This window comes from Pholcus phalangioides, unplaced genomic scaffold (genome assembly GCF_987345545.1).
Source record: "Pholcus phalangioides strain wild (caught in Gottingen) unplaced genomic scaffold, Ppha-v1.0 ptg000039l_1, whole genome shotgun sequence".
NCBI lineage: Eukaryota > Metazoa > Arthropoda > Arachnida > Araneae > Pholcidae > Pholcus > Pholcus phalangioides.
Window position 1 is genome coordinate 6,449,120 of NW_028301625.1, and position 19,527 is coordinate 6,468,646.

Sequence of the window (19,527 nt, forward strand, 5' to 3'; positions counted from 1 at the left end):
GGGCCCACCCGGGCAGGGCCGTCTTAAGAGTATCATGGGCCCCCAGGCCCTACCTGGTAAATCCTAGAAAATTTCGACCGGATCTCATTTTTGTGAGGCCCCTCTTCTCTTGAGGCCCCCGGGCCGTGCCCGGGTGGGCCCATGCGTTAAGACGGCACTGCCATTGATTGTTTTTTTGTTTTTGTTTTTTTGATGCTCATTAAAGTGAAAACGATTTAGTTATATAACCCTGGCTGTAGAAAAAGGATCTGAAGTTACCGGGTTGTCATCAGATGCCAGAGTTAAAACATTCTATTTTAGAGCAATTTATATAGATAAACATCAGTGTAGTAGCACCATAGACTTACGCAGAATTTTCTTAAGGGGGGAGGGTTACGTTTTTTCCTGCAAAATAACACTATAATCTCGGCTTGAGGGAGTTAGAACCCAAACTTTCCCCCTTTGCGTACGCCAATGAGTAGCACAAAACCATTCAAATTCGGACATTGGGTGGTCTCCAGATCCGAAGAGAGGGAAATGAAGAGAAAATAAATACAGAGAGAGTGGAGAGAGAGAACCCCGTTTATAACTTTCGAGAGACCAAGTCACGGCATAGTTTTTATTTAGCTGTAACTCTCCCAAATTCTTAAAAATTAATTTTTTCTTAACTTTCGCATTATGCTTAAAGGTAATCTGAATATGAAGAAAACAAAGGTCATGAGATTATGATTTTTTTGATAAATTTAATCCAATGACTCCTTTACTTTAATCTCTAACCCTCTCTCTCTTGAGGGGAAAATTAAAAACAAATTTGTAAGATTTTCTGGGAACAATACTGTTTATATTCATAAATTTATTTTTATTATTATTATTTTTTTTGCAACCGTCTCCAACTCGGCATATTTAATTTCTTCACAAGTTTCACTCTTTCATAGATCCAGGCATTTTTTTGTCCAAATTTTCATTTTATGTTCAAGAGAGAGAGATGAGGGTTTTTATTTTTTTCCCCAGAAACTAAGAACAGCTGATTCCACGCAGCCAGCTAGCAAGCAAGATACCACAACCAAAGCAAATTCTAACGGAAATGCGGTCTCCAGCCTTTATGTGCCACTGGGCGTACGTGCAATTTTTCTCCCTGGTCATTAAGTTCAGCTATTCATTTTTAGTGAAATGGCTTATGCGTTACATCTTCATGGGGAGAACGACGCGGGTGATTTGATACATACACGGGGCAAGGGGGCCATTACTATTAATCTTTGCTAACTTTTTCCGACACAACCCTGCCTCTTTTGAGCTAACGAAAGTAAGTTGCTTTGCTTCAGTCCGGGGTTGTGAGTGATTCTCTCTATCTATCTATCTACTGGAAATGAAAGAACAAATTGATATATTGTAAATACTTCTCACCAGTTGCAAATGCTACAGAAATAACGCTGGGAAACGAAGCACTAACAAAATGGAAAAAATTCGGAAGGAACAAAGTATGCGAAGAAGTAGTATGGTCTGTACATCTAATATAGTTGCCTTTCGAAAAATGAGAATTGTTTCATTTATGGCTCGCCGCGTTTCCGTAGTTCTCAAAAACTTATAATAAACAAACCATTTTAGAGCTCACTTTAAAGGAGTCATCAGCTTGGTGAATGTTCTATCCGTTCACAATCATATTAAAAATTATGGCTTTTCTGGCGATAATATTCGTAAAAATATCAATTTCAGTGACAGGGACGCCGGAACATATCTGCTCGTGTTGCTAAAGCAATACCAATCATACCAATCACCATTTGAACATAGCTCAAATATTGCACTGAAAGCGCCTTTTTTTAATTAAAATTTTTGAAGAATACCCTTTCTCCTTGTGAGGAGTTGCACAGCTGTAGCTGTTTTTGTTTGCAAGTCATTTCAAGTCCAAGGGACTTTCCCATACATCCTGTAAATCCATTTAAGCATGAGAATAAAATGAACATCATAGAATCTGAATACCACAACGGTAGTCACAGCAATAGGCTTGAGACAGTACGTTCTGATTTCAAACGGATCTCAACCCTTTGAGTGCCATTGACAAGATATCTCGCCGCCTTATTTAAAAAAAAAAAATTACAAATATTTTGTAAAGTTAATCCCTCTCTCAGTGGAACACTTTTCCCTATACCAATGGTTCACAAACTTTTGTCGACCACTGCTTCCTTGCCTAATTCATGATTTCGCAGCGGCTCTTCAGGATAAATTAAAGATATTTTCTCGCATAAACTTTTCCCGTAACTTCTTCAAAGCATAAATAGGTGCACAAATCAATCTCAAGCTCTCCCCGACACCTCACATAAAGGTGGCGATGCTCCTAGAAACAGCGACGCACACTTTGAAAAAAAACATCAATCAATAGTCTCATCAATGTAGTTAAAAAATACGAAAAAAAAGTCGCTGAGAAAATAAAACTTGTAAAATAAAATAAAAAATAATAATAAATGCAATAATGACACAGTTTTGTTATCTAAAGTTTATACCACAAAAAAAAAAATCATACACAGAATCGTTTATTCCAGCGCTATTACCAAAATTAAAATTCAAAGCTCAACATAAGTATAAATAAACAAACACACGCAGACACAGAAACATGTATTAAAAAAAAACATCCTAGTAAAATGAGATGCTGTGTATTGAGATTCAAAGACGAAGGAGTAATGGTTCGACGTTTGTTTTTCTATTTTTCATGACTTCTGACAGTGTGAGGGAGAATTTGTGAAGAAAAAAATACATAAATGACTTCAAATATAAAAAGAAAAGATGCACAACGTTTTAATTATCACCATGAAGTTATCGTCTAAAACACCAGGAAACCTCTCCGCTACTACTTCCAGAACGCATGGGAATAATCATTTCAGCATTCTATATTTACAGGAGGCAAATCTCAACGATGATTCTTGTGCATGAAAGAAAAGATTGATTGCATGCACCATGAAAATCTCTTTTCTGGCATACACAAATTACACATCATGTTGTACAATGGAAAAGTAAAGGACATTTTTTTAAGTAATTAAAAAAAAGTATTTTAATTTGCGTGTTTTTTCATTACTTTTCCGTACTGCCAACGGTAAAAGCCACCATCCACCCCACCCACGGAGAGCCGATGAATTCATAGAACCAGAATTTTAAGGTGATGCCTGGCCCTATTTCGGGCCATAAGTCACTAATGAATTCATGTTTGAGAAGTCTGCACACTTTTTCAGACGTCTGGCTTGTTCATTATCCCCTAGGGTTGACAAAACAGAATTTTGCTTAAAAAAAGGGCACCATTAACCAAATGTTGTCATTTTCTTCCCACCATTGTGATTTGCGTTGTGGTGTTTTAAATCAAAGCCGGCACCAATGCCCGCAGGCACCACGGGGAATTGCAAACGGATACAGCTTCTTTTTTCCTCGGAACCAAATATTTCTATCGGGAGAGGAAAAAATCGGTTTGCAGACCCATTCAACACATGCGTTCAATTAACAATATTTTAGCTGTCGGTCTTTTTTTTTCTACTCAGCGAAAAAAGAGCCGCTGATAGCATACAATTAAGGGTACAGCCTGGCTGTTCCTTGAATGGATATGCAGTATACCTGCCATATGCAGGGAAAAAAATCGTTTCTGCTGTACTGCTGGACTTTCTATGGTGTATATTTTTTTCCCGCTCATCTCTGTCGGATGACCAGCTACATGCAGAGAATCGAACCATTCCTTGCCGTTCGTGTAAGATTGAACTATTTATGTCAGATAGTAAAATAATCACAAATTTGCTCTACTATTGGAATAATGAAACGCTCCTATGTGAGAAAAAAAAAAGCTTAAGATTTGTTTCTTTTCAAAGTTCAAATGATTTCATAGTGACATATTGATGAACTAGATTCTACCCCACGTAAGTTTACTTTTATTTAAATGACTTTTTTTTTTGCTTTCTTTTGTGTAATTAACTGTAGAAAAACCATCCGCTGTCGTTTAAACTGGGAATGTTGCCAATAATTTTCAAGTTCAACTCTTAAATTCGGTAAAATTGTTGTGCGGATGTTGACGCCCGATTTCCAAGTTCGGTATTTGACCCCACAAGGGAAGGGCTGACACGGGAACAGCCCTGAGGCCTGGAACAATTACCATAATTTCTTGGGTTTTTTTTCAAGCTGTAAATTAACTACAGAAGGGCCCATGAAAAGTTTTGCTTTGAGGCAGATGCGGATTAAAGTCAGCTGAGGCCCCGGACGCAAAAGAAAATACTGGACCCCTTAAATTAGAAAAAAGTGTAATGTTTGGGTTTTACGTGGCCCAGGGTGTGCGCCAGGTGCGCCCGCCCTTAAATCCGCCTCTACTTGGGCCCGCCAAAAATCCCAACCTATGGGATGTGAGGGCATAGTCCAGCCAACAAAACAGATATTCACTGCCTAGCCAAGCATCTCTTCACCTTAGTCTCACCCCCCCCCCCCCCCGTTGGAGAAAGCGGTTGAGGTTGTCAAAGAGAAATGAGAAAAAGTGATTTCCGCTGTGAAAGTGAGAACCGCTCTTAGGAGTGTGCGATAGGAGCGGTTGCACTGGGAACAGTGCTTTGTGGGCACCCGTACTCACGGTAAACTGTTGGAGGCTTTCATGAATTCTGAAATTACTTGCATTAATTCTGAAGTTTCAACAATTCTGAAATTCCCCCCCCCCCGTAAATTCTGAATTTTTATTGGTGGTGAAATTATTTCTTTCAGTTATTTTTGATTCATCAAGTCTGAAATTTTTATCAGTTTCAGGATTTTTTCTCTCTCATTAGTTTAAAATTACTTTCAGTGGTGAATTTTTGCCAGTTTTTGTGTCAATTTATTGAATTGTGTATTTAACATTTTCTGGATGGATTCTTGTATTTTTAGAAATAATGGATGCCGATTCCTTTCCCCCCCCCCAAACAGGGCCGCAACTAGATGTTTGGTCACCCGGGGCAGGTGCGCATTTGGGCGCCCCCTTGTAATGTTGAAGGAGAGGTTTGAAAATGAAATTTGCGCCCCCTCTGGTCCAGCGCCCGGGGCACGAGACCCACCTGCCCCCCTCCCTAGTTGCGGCCCTGCTCCCAAATATATTAAATCGGGCAAATATTTTTCGCGTCCGAAACTGTTGAGACACACCGGGCCCCTTAGGTAAGGGCGGGAGTGTCGTCAAAAAGAATGGGCTCACCCAGGCACGGCTCGGGGGTCCAAGAGACGAAGAGTCTCACAAAAATTAGATCTAGTTGAAAGTTTCGATTAATTTGCCTAATAGGGCCTCAGAAAAATCACTTGTCCTGAGGCCCGTCAAAGATACTAGCGCAGGCAGCGTTGGAGGATGTGTGGGGCATCTTATACACTTATATATTATGTCGGGTTTTCAAACTTATCCCACTCCCGACACCTCTTTCTCTAATCAACATTTATCCGCGGCTCCACAGAGCAGTTTAAAAAAGAGTCTCTTTGAAAAACCTTTGCATGGTGCTGCGGCACACAGAACCCATGCATTATATGTATTTGTATCACTTTCTGTGTTTAATGTTTTCAATTTTCTAATGTAAGCATGTAAGCTTCCCCAATATTCTGAAACATTATACTCAAATGTTACGCGACTTTACTCTGTGGTGATGGTTGTCAATTTAAATTATTGGAGAACTTGAAACGCGAATCCAACTAAATCATCAACAATCCGATCCAATTCAAAAAACTGTAAAATACATACGATAGAATTATTCGATTTCAGAATAAGCATTAAAAAAAAAAGAACTGATGATCAAAACCATCATTGATTGATGATTAAACCCATTTTCCACCACTTTATCGGTTTATAATAGAATTTCACAGTTTTATGTGAATATTATGAGGGGGGCACAGGCAGTGCCGTCTTAAGGCATGGGCCCACTCAGGCGCGGCCCGGGAGCTTCAGGAGGAAAAGAGCTTCACAAAAATGAGATATGGTTGAAATTTTCCTAAATTTGTTTGATAGGGACTCAGAAAAATCACTTGGTTCGGGGGCCCACGATGCTCTTAAGACGGCTCTGATGAATGGTCATATCTTTCGTCCCGGTCATCCTCCATTTGTTCTTTGTCTGACTTTTTTATGAGAGCAAAAGACCTTTCCAGAGAAGTCGGTCCTTGGAAAACTTATCTTTTCAGTTGAACTTTACTTTTCCTTCTTGGAAAAAAAAAGATCAGTTATAAAAAACCGGACTCCCAAATGGCGAAATCTTTTTGTGAGAGTTTTTTCTTTGACGCCCTTCATATTGGTAGGGTTTGAAGTTGAAGCTGCTTCAGGAAAACAAGAAAAGCGCTTTGCCCCACCAGTGGTCATTTTCTATCTTCACTGGTGGGGCAAAATCCCCATCAGTTAACATGTAAAAAAAAGGTTTGACGTATAAGATGGACTGCCCATCGATTCTTTTCGAAAAATAACCGTAATACTATATATACACTCAGACCTTCAATTTTTTTTTCTCATCTCGGTCATTTTTCATGTATACAACTATTTTTTTAAATACGAACCCTCAAGATTTTTTTCTAGTAATGAATATATATATATATCTAACGTGTTTCGGCGCCATTTATCATTTGGTGCCCTGTACAAAAGCACCTGTCACACGGCCCTAAGACCGACCCTGCAGAGGAACCTCGTTTACGAAGGTTTTTAACAGCCATTACAACTAACCTAGACATGCACCTCGTCCATATTTCTCTGCGGAACTTCTAACGAATTGGTACATGTTGGAATGCGTGTGTATGTATAGTGAACCTTCCGTGAAGTTTGTTTCTGTGTAATGCTTGTTATGTGTAGTGCTGCCATCTACAATCAATTTTTTAGACTATGAGTTTTTTCAGCAGGTTTTTAACAGCTGGCTGATGCGAAGATATATTCAGGAAAGAGAGGAAATTCAACTGCCCTTACATCGAACCCAAGTCCTCTCACTTGCCGGGTGACTGCCCTAAATTACTAGACTACAAAGAATATCTCGATCTTTCCATGGATCTCTTGTGAACTGAACGGGACCGTACATGGACGGTCGGACCCATCGGATGATGTCACTCTCCGCTATCCATACGAAGGTTTTTAACAGCTTGCTGATGCGAAGATCCGACAGTCCATGTACGGTCACGTTCAGTGCACACGAGCTCCAAGGAAAGATTGAGATATTCGTTGCCTTTGTAGTCTAGTGGTCTAGGGCGCTCTCCCGACAAGAGAGGAAACGTGGGTTCCATTCATCTCGCAAGGGCAGTAGAATTTTCTCTCTTTCCTAAATATATCTTCGCATCAGCTAGCTGTTAAAAACCTTTATATGGATAGCGGAGAACAACATCAAAGCCGTGTGTCTTGACTTGACTAGATTATTCAAGGAATTGAAGATCTCTCGCTCTCTGAAAAGAGCCGGCTCTTCTAGACGGCTCATGACTGAATTGCCCATCTTCCAAACAAACTTACAGTTGTGCTCCGAGTTTGTAAACAATATAATCTGTTGTAGCAAGTTTTATTTTGAGAATGAGCAAGAAAATGTTAAAAAGAGATGCGTTCTTGAAGGAGTTGGCGAAAGTCGATGAAACGGCTGAACTTCTTAAGTATCGATTAGCTAAATTAATGGAATCAGAAAAGAACAGAGTTTCTTTTTCTAGTGATAGGCAAAAATCGTCCGAGGTAAAATTGAAATTATTCATTATAAAAAATTGTGACTTTCATTATTAAAAAAATTTATGATCACTGTAAAAGATTACCGAAGATAAAATTAGTCTTATATAAATTTTTCATTATGATTATGAGCCAAGTGAAATCCCATGGGATGAAATATGTCACATACATGCCTCAGCCATCCGATAGAAAATCCTAAAATTTTAAGAGCACTTTGATTGTATAGTTGAAAATCATCATCATAAGGGTGACACAAAAGAATAGAAACTAACAATATTGTGAACTAAACCTTGCATTAATGCTGAGTTTTTTTCATTAGATTTTGCATGATTTCCATAAAGTATGGCCAGGGCCCATGGATCATCATTGCCGTCTTATCAGCATCATAGGCAGGGGCAGCTCGAGCTTATCTGCCGCCTGGGTGCGAAGCCTCATATGCCGCCCCTATAGGTGACCCTGGTGGGAGGCTGACCAGGCTCCAGTCTGGAGGACCTTGAGATAAACCAGATTTTTTTTTAGAAGAAAGTCACACACCATTGTTTAGCAAGAAAAATGTCCATGCCCATGCGTCCCGCTTTTAAAGCAGGATTTTTCTGTTTTTTTGGTCTAGAATTACTTTCATGACATGATGTCACTTGCCACTTGTTTATGCAAGATATACAGAGGACTGGATGTTGTGTGAAGATTTTTTTCCCTAATAAAACTCTCATCTCTAACTCTACAGGTAATCGAACCCTGGCCCCTTGTTTGCTGGACAGGTGCTCTCAGTCTCCCTAACAAGGGGTAAGTTTTCAATTCCCAGTAGAAGAAGAGATGAATCTTTTTCCTTCCTAAAAATCAATATCTCAGAAAATAAGCAACTTCATACAACTTCCAGTTTTCTGTATATCTTGCATAGAATTATTTTATCGTTCTTTATAATGCCAGATAACTTAATCCTCAAAACAGTACTTATTGGTGAACCATCATCACTTACACTTATCCCTTGAAAAAGATGATGTATAACGAGGTTGATGTTTATTAAGAAATTTATTTTAAAGTTTTTGTTGTGCCCCAAGGACCGTACAAGTGAGAAGCCAAATTTTTCCTTCACCTTCATTTGACTGTTTTAGAAGAAAATAAATAAGGCAACCAAACTGTACACTTGCCCCTTGTCATATAGAGTACAGGGAAAGCTCTTAGGCTATGCGACCCATTGCGGCCTCTAAGAATTGTTCTAAATCCAAGGTGAATAGGTGAAAATGATTCCTTGACTTTAAAAAAGAAAGAAATGATTTATGTCCACTCTGGAGGGGTACCAAATCTGAGATGAAAACAAAAAAAGAAAATGGATTTTTTTTTTCTGTTAGAAATCGTTGGAATAAAGTGTGAGGGAAGGCCATGGTCCCCACAACAGTAGGGGCTGACAGGACTCCAGCCCGGTGGCCTGAGACTATCCCTATCTTTTTTCACACTTTAAATTAATAGTAGAAGGGACCTTGATGGAGCATCTGGCTTGGGGACCCCATGAAAGATTTCAGCCCTGATGTAAGATGTGGGGCGGGGATGGGCAGGAAACTCAAAAAATAAGTGCAGCATGGGTAGAAATGCTGTCTCGAGCCACCTCTGGTAACTACATTCTTGTTTCTGGTCCCAGGCCCTGTCTATTCCCTCAAGTTTTTTCAACATCTCCATTGTCAAGGTATGGCTAACAGCGTGATGTTGTGTGAATTTTTACTTTAGAGATCAACCTTTTTCTGGTCGCAAGCACTGCCTGTACCTATCATAAAAAAAAGAGCACTGTCACTGTGAGTTTAAAATATGTATGCCTGAAAAAGTAGCATGATTTTAATCCTTGAATTCAATTTGTACCATTAGGATGCTGATCAAGTGCTCGCGAGCCCGAAATCAGACACAGGCACACGAGCAACAGGTTGAAGATGCCTGTTTTATTGTGTGAAATTTTTAAAAACTGACTGCAGTCTATGCTGCTGCCTCTTACAACCTTCTGCCTGGGTGTACCGCACCCCTTGCACCCTCACTTAAGTCACCCGTGATCATAGGCCCATGGACAAAGTGAGTTTTCTGAGATCCCCCACCTCTGTAAAAATACCTATACCTACCACAATTTGTGTTTCTACTCTTGATAATTGGGAGAATCAGATATAATTGTCATAAGTCTCCCTTGGCACTTGATGCCCCCTTCCCCGATGGGCTCTCGTTACACTGTGACTAAATCAAGTTCTATACAATAAGGAACACATGATTTTTGTGAGTTGTTAGTGTATCAGCTGTGTAGTTTGATCCACGACAGAAGTAAAAGAAATGCGAAACAAATGTCGTATAACCCAGAAATTTGAGATTTTTTTGGTGATTTTTTTCGGCGCCAAACATGCCAGATGAAGGTCAACAAGGCCAAACTGACACTATGGATGCCAAAAAAAATTGGGCAGCATAAAAAACATATCAAAATTGTGAACCAACAATAATATTATAAATAATATAAATAAATAATTCTCAGTGTAAAAAAATAAAACCTGGACTCCCTTTTAAATGATAAACCGATCAGGGCATAAGTCTCTCTGGGTATCCAGACTCTCTTTTAAATAAACAACAGTCCTTCCAGTTGTATAAATAAATATTCTCTACATAAGAAAATAAAATCCCTGGCCCTCTTTTTAATAATAAACTGATATGACAACAAATAATAATCAATAATATCATGTCACTGCTGCATTTTAAGCAACGCATTTGCGACTTAACTCTTTCCCTACTATATCCGGCCCGTCATGCAGACTACCAGATCCGGCTGAAGTGGGGGGATAGGCATTTCACACTCTTTTATTCCTTGGGCGGGACACAGTGACGGATTGTTGATGGCTGCTGCGCTGGGTTCTTGTCGGAGAAAGAGGATTTTACAACTACAGTTACTTATGAAAGAATGACTATTGACAATGACAATACCTCAGATGAGCTTTGAGAAAAACGTGTGGTTACTACACTCATTGTCATAAAAATTTGCGCACCAAGAAATAATTGTGGGATCGAAACGAAAGTTGACCTGAAGGTAATGCCACTAGAGGGCGTTGAACTTCGTTCTCCTTGGAGTATAAAACAGGTAAGCAGAGCTTGCTGGAGTGTATTTAATCGTTTGCAAAGAAAATGTTGAGGTAGACATGCCGTTACGCCGCCGTCGAAGACCATATGAGCAGTTGTCAGAGTTCGATAGGGGAAGAATCATCGGGATGATGGAAGCTGGGTGGTCAGCTCGGCGAGTAGCTCGTCAACTAGGCCGTTCTGATTTTACTGTGAGGAGGTGTTGGGACCAGTGGACAGAAGTCATTTACACGGCGATCAGGTTCAGGATGCCCTCGACAGACCAGTCGTCGAGAAGACCGTCACATCATCCGAAACGCACGCGTAGAGCCAACTGCCTCATTGGCCGCTATCCAGATACAGGCAGCAGCTTCACTACGGGACCCTGTGTCTTCCCGAACCATCGCAAGGTGCCTGGCTGAAGGACATCTGGTATCGCGGCGCCCATTACGTGTGCTGCCAATGACACCCACCCACCAACGCCTCCGTTTGGAGTGGTGTCGAGCATGATGGGATTGGACTGCAACGGAATAGAACCAGGTCGTCTTCAGCGACGAATCGAGATTCAACTTGAGCAGTGATGACAATCGTGTTCGTGTTTGGAGGCCCCGTGGTGAACGCTTCAATCCTGCCTTCGCTTTACAGCGACACACCACTCCCACAGCTGGTGTCATGGTATGGGGTGCCATTGCTTACGATACACGGTCACCCCTAATATTGATCCATGGCACAATGACAGCCCAGCGGTACGTCCATAACATCCTTCAGCCACATGTGTTGCCACTCATGGCAGGGCTCCCAGGAGCCATTTTTCAACAAGACAATGCTAGGCCACACACAGCAAGGATGTCACAAGACTGCCTCCGCCACATTACCACCCTTCCCTGGCCTGCTCTATCCCCAAATTTGTCACCAATCGAGCATATCTGGGATCATTTGGGACGGCAAGTTGGACACCCTACGAGGTTGGTCGAACTAGAGGCGCATTTACAGCAACTGTGGAACGAGATGTCTCAGGACATCATACGCAACTTGTATGCCTTAATGCCCCTCTCGTATCGCATCGTGCATTCGTGCTAGAGGGGGTCCAACAGAGTACTAAAACTTCTGTTCATCTGTACTTTTTTCTGCAATAAATGGTCCTTTTTCTTGGATTTTCTATTCACTTACTTATATCAACGTAGTACTTACATGTGTAAAATTTCGTTTCATTTTGATGACTTCTTCTGGGTGCGCAAATTTTTATGGCAATGAGTGTATTTTTTGAAATTTTGCCAACATTCTGATTTTCATTAAAAGTTTATTTCATTTTCTTTGAAACTAGTAAAAGATCTGCCAGCTAGCTATAGGTTTGATTATTAATCGAATAATTTCTTTCGTCGTACAATAGAAAAAAAAAACTTTAATTTTAATACATCAGAAAATCTTAATTTTTTTTGTAATTAAAACATTACAAAAAGTTTCTTTTCGGGCATTTTTTTATGAAACACTCAATGAATGTCTAAATTTAGATGTACTGTACATTGGACTCATTAGATTTTGAAGGAATCGATGTCGAAAAAGACAACTAAATATTATTGCATTTGCGAATCACCGTTATTGTTAATTAACTTACGTACAATTTCAAATGATTTCTAGAACTAAGATTACCGAAGTTTGATCTTTCCATATTTTTTCTAGCTGTTTGTGTTTTTCTTGCAAAACATACGCACACCAAGAAAATAAGAAGTTTCCGTCAAAAAAGTAATTAAATATCGGTAAAACTGAAAGAAATTTTTATTTTTTATTTTTGTGGATTTATTTCGAATTCTATATTCCACACCCAACTGCAGTGGTTCTCAAATTTTTGTCACTCATGGCCATGCCCCCCCCCCCCCACATCCTGGAGTAGGGTGGCTAGGATCTCTTGCAGGCCCCCAGCACAGACTTTCACGGGTCTTCTTATGATGAATTTATGCGTGGAAAAAAAAAAAATTAAGAATCATCCGGACCCCAGGGCTGCTGCCCTGTCAGCTCTACCCTTGTGGGGGTCATGCCCGTGCCTCCCTTGCCCTGTTCATAGTTCATCTGTGGCTCTCAATATAGTTTGGTATAGATATTGTACATCCATAAAAGAACCACTTCAAAGCATAAATAGGCACACACATACACATCAATATTTCCAGCTCGTCGTGACGCCCCTCACAAAAGGTTGGCAACACCCCTAGGAGCCACAATGCACACTTTGAGAAACACTGCCCTGCCGGCTTAAAATTAGTGATAAGAAAACTAGAATACATTTTGATAAACCACTCCTTATCTCCAACATTTTCAGCCTCTGATCTACTTGACAGAGAGGTTGAGATGCTTGAAGATTTCACTATCACAAAGTGGACAATAGAGAAGATAAGTAAGGGATTTTATACAAGCGAGTTCCAAGAAAAATTGGCCTGACCTATACTATCTCAATACATATATGCTTATAACAATAGCAGAATTTGGGTTGTGGCTCTCACATAGGTTTGTTGTGCTGTTTGTTATCCTGTTGCTTTTTCGCGTGTTTGGACATCTCTTTTCATTTTAACTCTCTTTCTGTTTGTATCAAAACAAGCAGGGCTGGATTAAGGAAAATATTCGCTCCTGGGCAGGACTCTGCAAAAAAAAAAAAGACTTCTTGGAAATAGAAAGGCTTATGGTGAAAAGATTCTGCTTCAACGTGATTTGAATGATTTCCTACTGCGACTAGGTTTTGGGAGGTCCTTACTTATCTGAAAAAAAGGCATTTAAAATTCTTTTCAAAAAAGAGATTTTTTTTTATCGATTCATAGATTGGGGATGGAAAAGTATGGCTCTGTGGGTACGTACACGTGGCTTTTTAGTAATACTTAGGAAAGAATAATACAGTGTAGTTTACTTGCAAAAAAAAAGAAAAAAACCTTTTTGCTCATGAATATGTTTTGAGTTATTGTGAAGGATAATTTTGGGGCTCCTCACACTGAATAGTTTGCCGACCCCAAGTGGCATCTAATTTAAAGATCTTAACAAGTACTTTGTTGGAAATGCAAAGGCGTTGAATTAGAGAAAATCTCCCTTCATTCTTGTGTATTTTCCAGGGCACTTTTTTTTTACCACCAATGTATCCGGTATTGTGCGATAAAAAAGGATAAAATATTTGTGGGGTATTTTATAGTCTAAACTCTGTGTTGTACTAACAGACATGCTACTAGTTATCTGCAATCTTCTTGAATAGATAATGTCCACACAATTCTATAATGTAATTAGTTTAGGGATTATTTTTAAGCTTTACATTTCTCTCGTTTTCGTCATCTTGTCTTGATACATATTCTGTTTAAAACAGGAGTAGGTCATAGAATATTTTGTTACTCAGATTCGTAAAATTTTATCGATTAATAAGTTTAATCCGATTTCTGCTGTCACAAAATGCTGTTGATGAGGAAATTTGGCAAAGTTGGTGATGGCAAATAACATAACTAGCCAAAACTTTGCATCACAGGAAATTTACTGTGTGAAGACAGACGAATCTTCTTTCCATACCCGGTCGCTTTGTTTAGTCGGAGAAGAGGGCATTGAAATACTTTGCTTTCTACCAGTAATCCGGTTATTGTCGAGAAAGGTTCTACAATGTGCAGTAGAATAATAGGAGAAATAAATATGGGGGGGGGGGTAAGAAATTTGTCTCGTAGAAGCTCTCCGAAATCCTAGGGTCCATAAATTTTCACCCCTCTGTTAGGTAAAGAGTTAAAGAAAATTTCAAACTGAGGTCATTCGAAATAACTTCCTGATATTTCTTGACCACTCTGAAAACAGAAGACATGACAAAAAAAGGGCAGAATTAACAAAAAAGAATAAGAATTAATGTATAAAAATAATACAAGCTATTGAAAATAATAATCATAGTGACAAGTCAACGGCACGTTTAGACAGTGAAATGATGCTATTTCAAATATTATACAAATTGAAGGAAGACATTTGAATCTGTTTGAATAGCCCGCGGTACTAGTCCCACCTAGAGACAAAGATCTAGAAAAGTTGCTGCAATCCAGTTTCATTATGTCGGCCTTGGCAATCTGGATTATACTGCATCTGTTCCAGAAATGTTTACCAGATGTAAATTACAAACTAACTTGAGAATGTATCAGAAAGAAAAGGTACCCAATAATGATGATTCACTAGAACAGGGCCGGAACTGGGGAGAGGGGCAACTGCCCCAAGCAGAAGTTTTAGGTGGGAACAAAGGACACAGTTACAAAATTATCATATTTTAAAGTTGCGGGGGATGGCAAAATAATGTTTGCCCCAGGCGACAAAAATCCTAGTTACAGCCCTGCACCAGAAATAAGGTACAGTAGAACTCCAATGATCTAAATCAATTGCGACCAGACCCGCCACATTCGGATAAATCAAATATTCAGATAACTGGATTGTTCACGAAAAAGATTATTTCTTAGTAAAAAAAGAATTTTGCTTTATTATGTAATGTAATTTAATGACTGAAAGAAATTTTCTTTACATTTTCTACTTACGTACTATATTAAAATGTATCATTGCTGGGGCATATCATCAAAGTCTGTTATTTTGCTGTCTTTACTCGTTTCTGTGCAGCCAAGTCTTGCATCTACTTGAGGGCGAGTTTCTGCAGATGTCAACGCTCAGGCTGCTCCATTCATTTTAGCGTAATGTCACCATCTGCCGGGTCATCAATGGGTTCTCGCACACTTTAAATGAGTTCATCGTCAATGAGAATTTGGAACCCAGGATCCGAAGAATCACACATCAACCACTCGCCTACATCCTTTGCACTGCACTTGAAACATCCAGAAAATTTCACTATAAAAATTTCTTATGTCCTCAACTGGCAGTTTGTCGTCTTCTGTCTTCTTCTTCACTACCTCTTCCTTTCAATTTTTTCCAAGCTCTTCTTGATGCACTCCATTGTTGAATTCACTGAACTCCATGATTCCGCCATCATGTAAGAGCAGTCTTTTAAATCAATCCACACTTATGTAATGAGCTTTCATCTTCTATCAAAAGTTTCTTTAATTGTTGCCTTCTATAATTGCGCTTCAAAGATTTGATAACCGATTGGTCCATCGGCTGCAACAACATAATTATGTTTGGCAGCAAGAACAATGTTTTGAAATGTTCATTTTCTCTTTCCAGAAGATATTCTGTGGAGTGGGTGGGTGCATTTTCAATGATCAACACCGTAATGCCTTCTTTTTCCCTTAGGCTTTTGATGGTTTTTTTTCTGGTATGAAAAATTCATACCATTCAGTAAACAGAGCAGCAGTTATCTAAGTCTTTGATTAATTCTTGTAAAAGGGGGGGGATTTTTTTCACATTTTCGAAAGTCCGGGGGGAATTGTTCGATTTGCCTATCAACAGAACGGGTATTTTGTGGTTCCCTGTAGAGTTGGTACAATTTAGCAGGGTTACACAGTCTTTACCAACAAAATTACCAAGCAGGTTATCAATGGCGTAGCCAGGTTTTTGTCAGTGGGAGAGCAAAATTGGGGAAGGTGTTTTTTTTTTCTGTTTCTAATTTAGGCGCAAATTTAGAAAGCATTTTAAATTTCAATAAAAAATCAAATTTTCTCTATTTTTAGTTGATCTTTAAAAAATGATTACTTTTTGAATGATAAATTAATTTTACGTTTTTTGATTGATTTTAAAAATGTAATATTTTAGTATATAATTGTAATAAATAAAAACTCCACAACACAACATAGCTAGAAGAAGAATAAAATTAACATTGCATCAATAATAACATACAAATAACAAAGTAAAAATATGCAATTAAAAAATTTAGGATATAAATGTATAGCTAAAATTTTATACTTTTTCATCCAATTATTATGCTCTTCTTTCATCATGTTACTTTCTTATCGTAAGCAAATATCTTGCACTACTAGCTTGCAGATACACACGGAAAAGGCCTCCTGTGAGCCAAACAAGTCTTGCAACACTATTCAGGAAGTTCAAATGAATTGGTGTGTGGGGAAAAGTTTCATATGTATATGTGCATGTCACTAATGTATTTAAAAGTGCCCGGAAGCGTTATGAATGTTTGAATCCAAATTGAAGTGAAATCGGCAGCCGTATGAACTGATTGAAATAATTTTTCTATTTGCTGGTCTATTTACTTTCTGTGGAGAGATCTTTTAAAGGGAAGGTCTGCTTTAAATTGGAAGACTTAAGCGGGCATTCTGTAGTACAGTACATTTGTTTTTTGTGACATAAATCTGCAGGTTGTATTTCAGAACAAATCGAAAAAGAATGAAAATATAGTGAGTGTGATGAAAATGGCACAGATATAGATTATAGACTAAGGAGTCCTTTGTTTCCTCATTATTTGACGTAAGGGTTCTCCTATAAGTGCTATTGAAAAACACTAATCTAGGTACGTTTATAAGAGTCTGGCCGCCAGGGTTGGCAAAAACCTAGGTTTTTCTAAAAAACCCCAACCCACCCAGGTTTTTGTGACCCCACCAGGTACATATCAATGTACATATTAAGTAATAAATATAAAAATAGTTTGTATACATCTAATTAGAGATACATATACTTAGTAATTAATATCATAATTAAATTTTAGTATCAAATTAGTATTGATGAGATTGAGCTACTTTTAAATGTTAAATCCTAATTTCTTTAAAATGTTTCTGAACGTTTCTGTACTTTGCATATATTATCACAATGTCGTCTTCTCCCATGTAAAAAAATCCTTGTATTCAGCTAGTAATTTATCCACTAATTTCTTTAAAAAAAATTTGTTTTGCTAAAGACTATGGGGGGGGGGGGAGGCGAGCAGAGGTTTCAAGCTAACAAGTGATTTTTAGTAAAAAAACCCAGTGTGAATAGGCCCTTATGCTTTTCAAAAAACCATTGCAAAACAAAAAAAATGTTGTAAGCAGGAAAATGCTATAAACTGGAAATGTTAATGAGAATTTGTTGGAGAATGAAATGTTTGACCATGAAAATAAGTTGTATTAAACAGGAAAGTAGTCTAAGTGGGATCGACTGTATATGTTAGAGAATAATATTCTCTTTTCTCATGCAAAGAAATTGTATTCTGGTGGTATAAAATGCAGTGAACCTCCTATATAATGATAGTAAAGGGACAGGTGGAACTTAGTGTTACAGACGGAATATATTAAGACTATGGAAAGAATAACCAGAAAGTAATATTGTTGTATAGGTGATTATTGTTGTTCAGGGTATCATTACATCAGTTATATTACATAGGCTTGTTATGTAACATGACATGTTCCTTCCTAAGCGAAAGGCTTGCGGGAAATACAAACCATATTGAAGGTAACGGATATGGCAACTTCCTCAGAAGCTCATTTCATTAATTTGAGGGGGAAAATTAATAAAATGTGTGTAAATGTAGAATTAAACAGATTTCTTTTCTTTACAATGGATATTGCTAAAGCTTTTTTAAATTCGTTCTTTATCTGGCGCGCGTTCACGGCACCAGTCAGTCTGGACTATCCGACGAATTCACCTCAACCTCAATGGACAGTGTCACTCAGGACGACACAAGTCCATCGGTAAGCACTCTGACGACGAGGAGATAAACAATACGTCTGGAAGCGGATTCACCAACCAACAGCGGACCACAGCATGATTGCATTGCTCTGCACCCCTGATCACCTTTTTCACGTAGAGGCGAACACCCCGGAAGCACAGGCAGATATTTGCACATCAAGCAAATTCACGTAGTATCAATGATGCGGTAACCTTGTAGGCTTTAGATCATTTCTGCAACAAGCTTAAATGAGACGGTTGGATACGATATTTAAAATGCACGGCTCAACCGGCAAAGATGACAAGTGCCCAACGCACAAACTATATATTTTCACAATAACAATTTTTTAGCGCGAACTCTCCAAGAGTACTAGCAGTAAGCAGCAATAGCGCCGGATTTTGCGGTAGGTAGCGGCAAGCATGCATCTGGACAACATATATACACTGGTGTAAGAAATTAAGAGAATTTGCAGACTTGGTCGATTATCTCTAGAACTACTGTACCGATTTTAATGAAATTTGATATGTACATACATTGATACAATACAAAACAAATAGCCATTCAATAATTGTAATACACACGCATGATCGTGCGTAACACTCGTTGGAGTCGGAAGGTATGAAACAGCGGTTGCAGAATAAATAAAAAAAATGGGTTAATATTGGGTATGGTCCCCTCTTACAGATATACAGGTCTCGCAGCGTGATTTCATACTTGAAATAAGGCAGTTTATCATTTCCTGTGGCAATTGGTCCCACTCGTTCAGCAACGCTGTTTTCATTCCCTGGATGGTTCCCGGAGAGGGGTTGCGAGTTGCAACTGCCCTCCCCAGAGCGTCCCAGACATGGACATATAGGGTTAAGGTCTGGAGATCTGGCTGGCCAATCCATTCGGCGAATATCCTCACTCTCTAGAAAATCGTCGAGCAGAAGAGCTCTATGTGGCCTCGCGTTATCGTCCATTAAAATGAACTCAGGGCCAACTGCACCCCTGAAAAAGCGAACATAGGGCTCCAAGACCTCATCCCTATACCTCACACACCAGTCACAGTGCCTCTTTCAAAGACATGGAGAGGTGTGCGGCCATCCAACATGATGCCTGCCCAGACCATTAAACCTCCTCCGCCATAATGGTCGATTTCGCGGACATTGGAGGGTAGGTAACGGGTCCCTGGTCCTCTCCATATTAACGTACGGCAAGAATCTGTGCTTAGGCTGAACCGGGACTCATCAGTGAAGAGAACGGTCGCCCATTGATCCATACTCCAATCTCTATGCGCTCTGCACCATGATAAACGGATTCT

At 39.1% G+C, this 19,527-nt stretch overlaps 1 protein-coding gene across 2 annotated transcripts in view; it reads left to right on the forward strand.

The window, feature by feature from the left end:
* Positions 1 to 7,389: 7,389 nt before the first annotated feature.
* The window catches only part of LOC149065507 (uncharacterized), a 162,972-nt gene continuing 150,834 nt past the window's right edge, over positions 7,390 to 19,527 (forward strand). The window contains exon 1 of one of the 2 annotated variants that reach the window (XM_089253565.1): positions 7,390 to 7,627. In XM_089253565.1, the coding sequence (XP_089109691.1) occupies positions 7,475 to 7,627 (153 nt within the window). In that variant the 5' untranslated portion in view covers positions 7,390 to 7,474. The remainder of the gene's footprint in view (positions 7,628 to 19,527) is intronic. The other variant, XM_089253566.1, reaches the window with a different exon arrangement.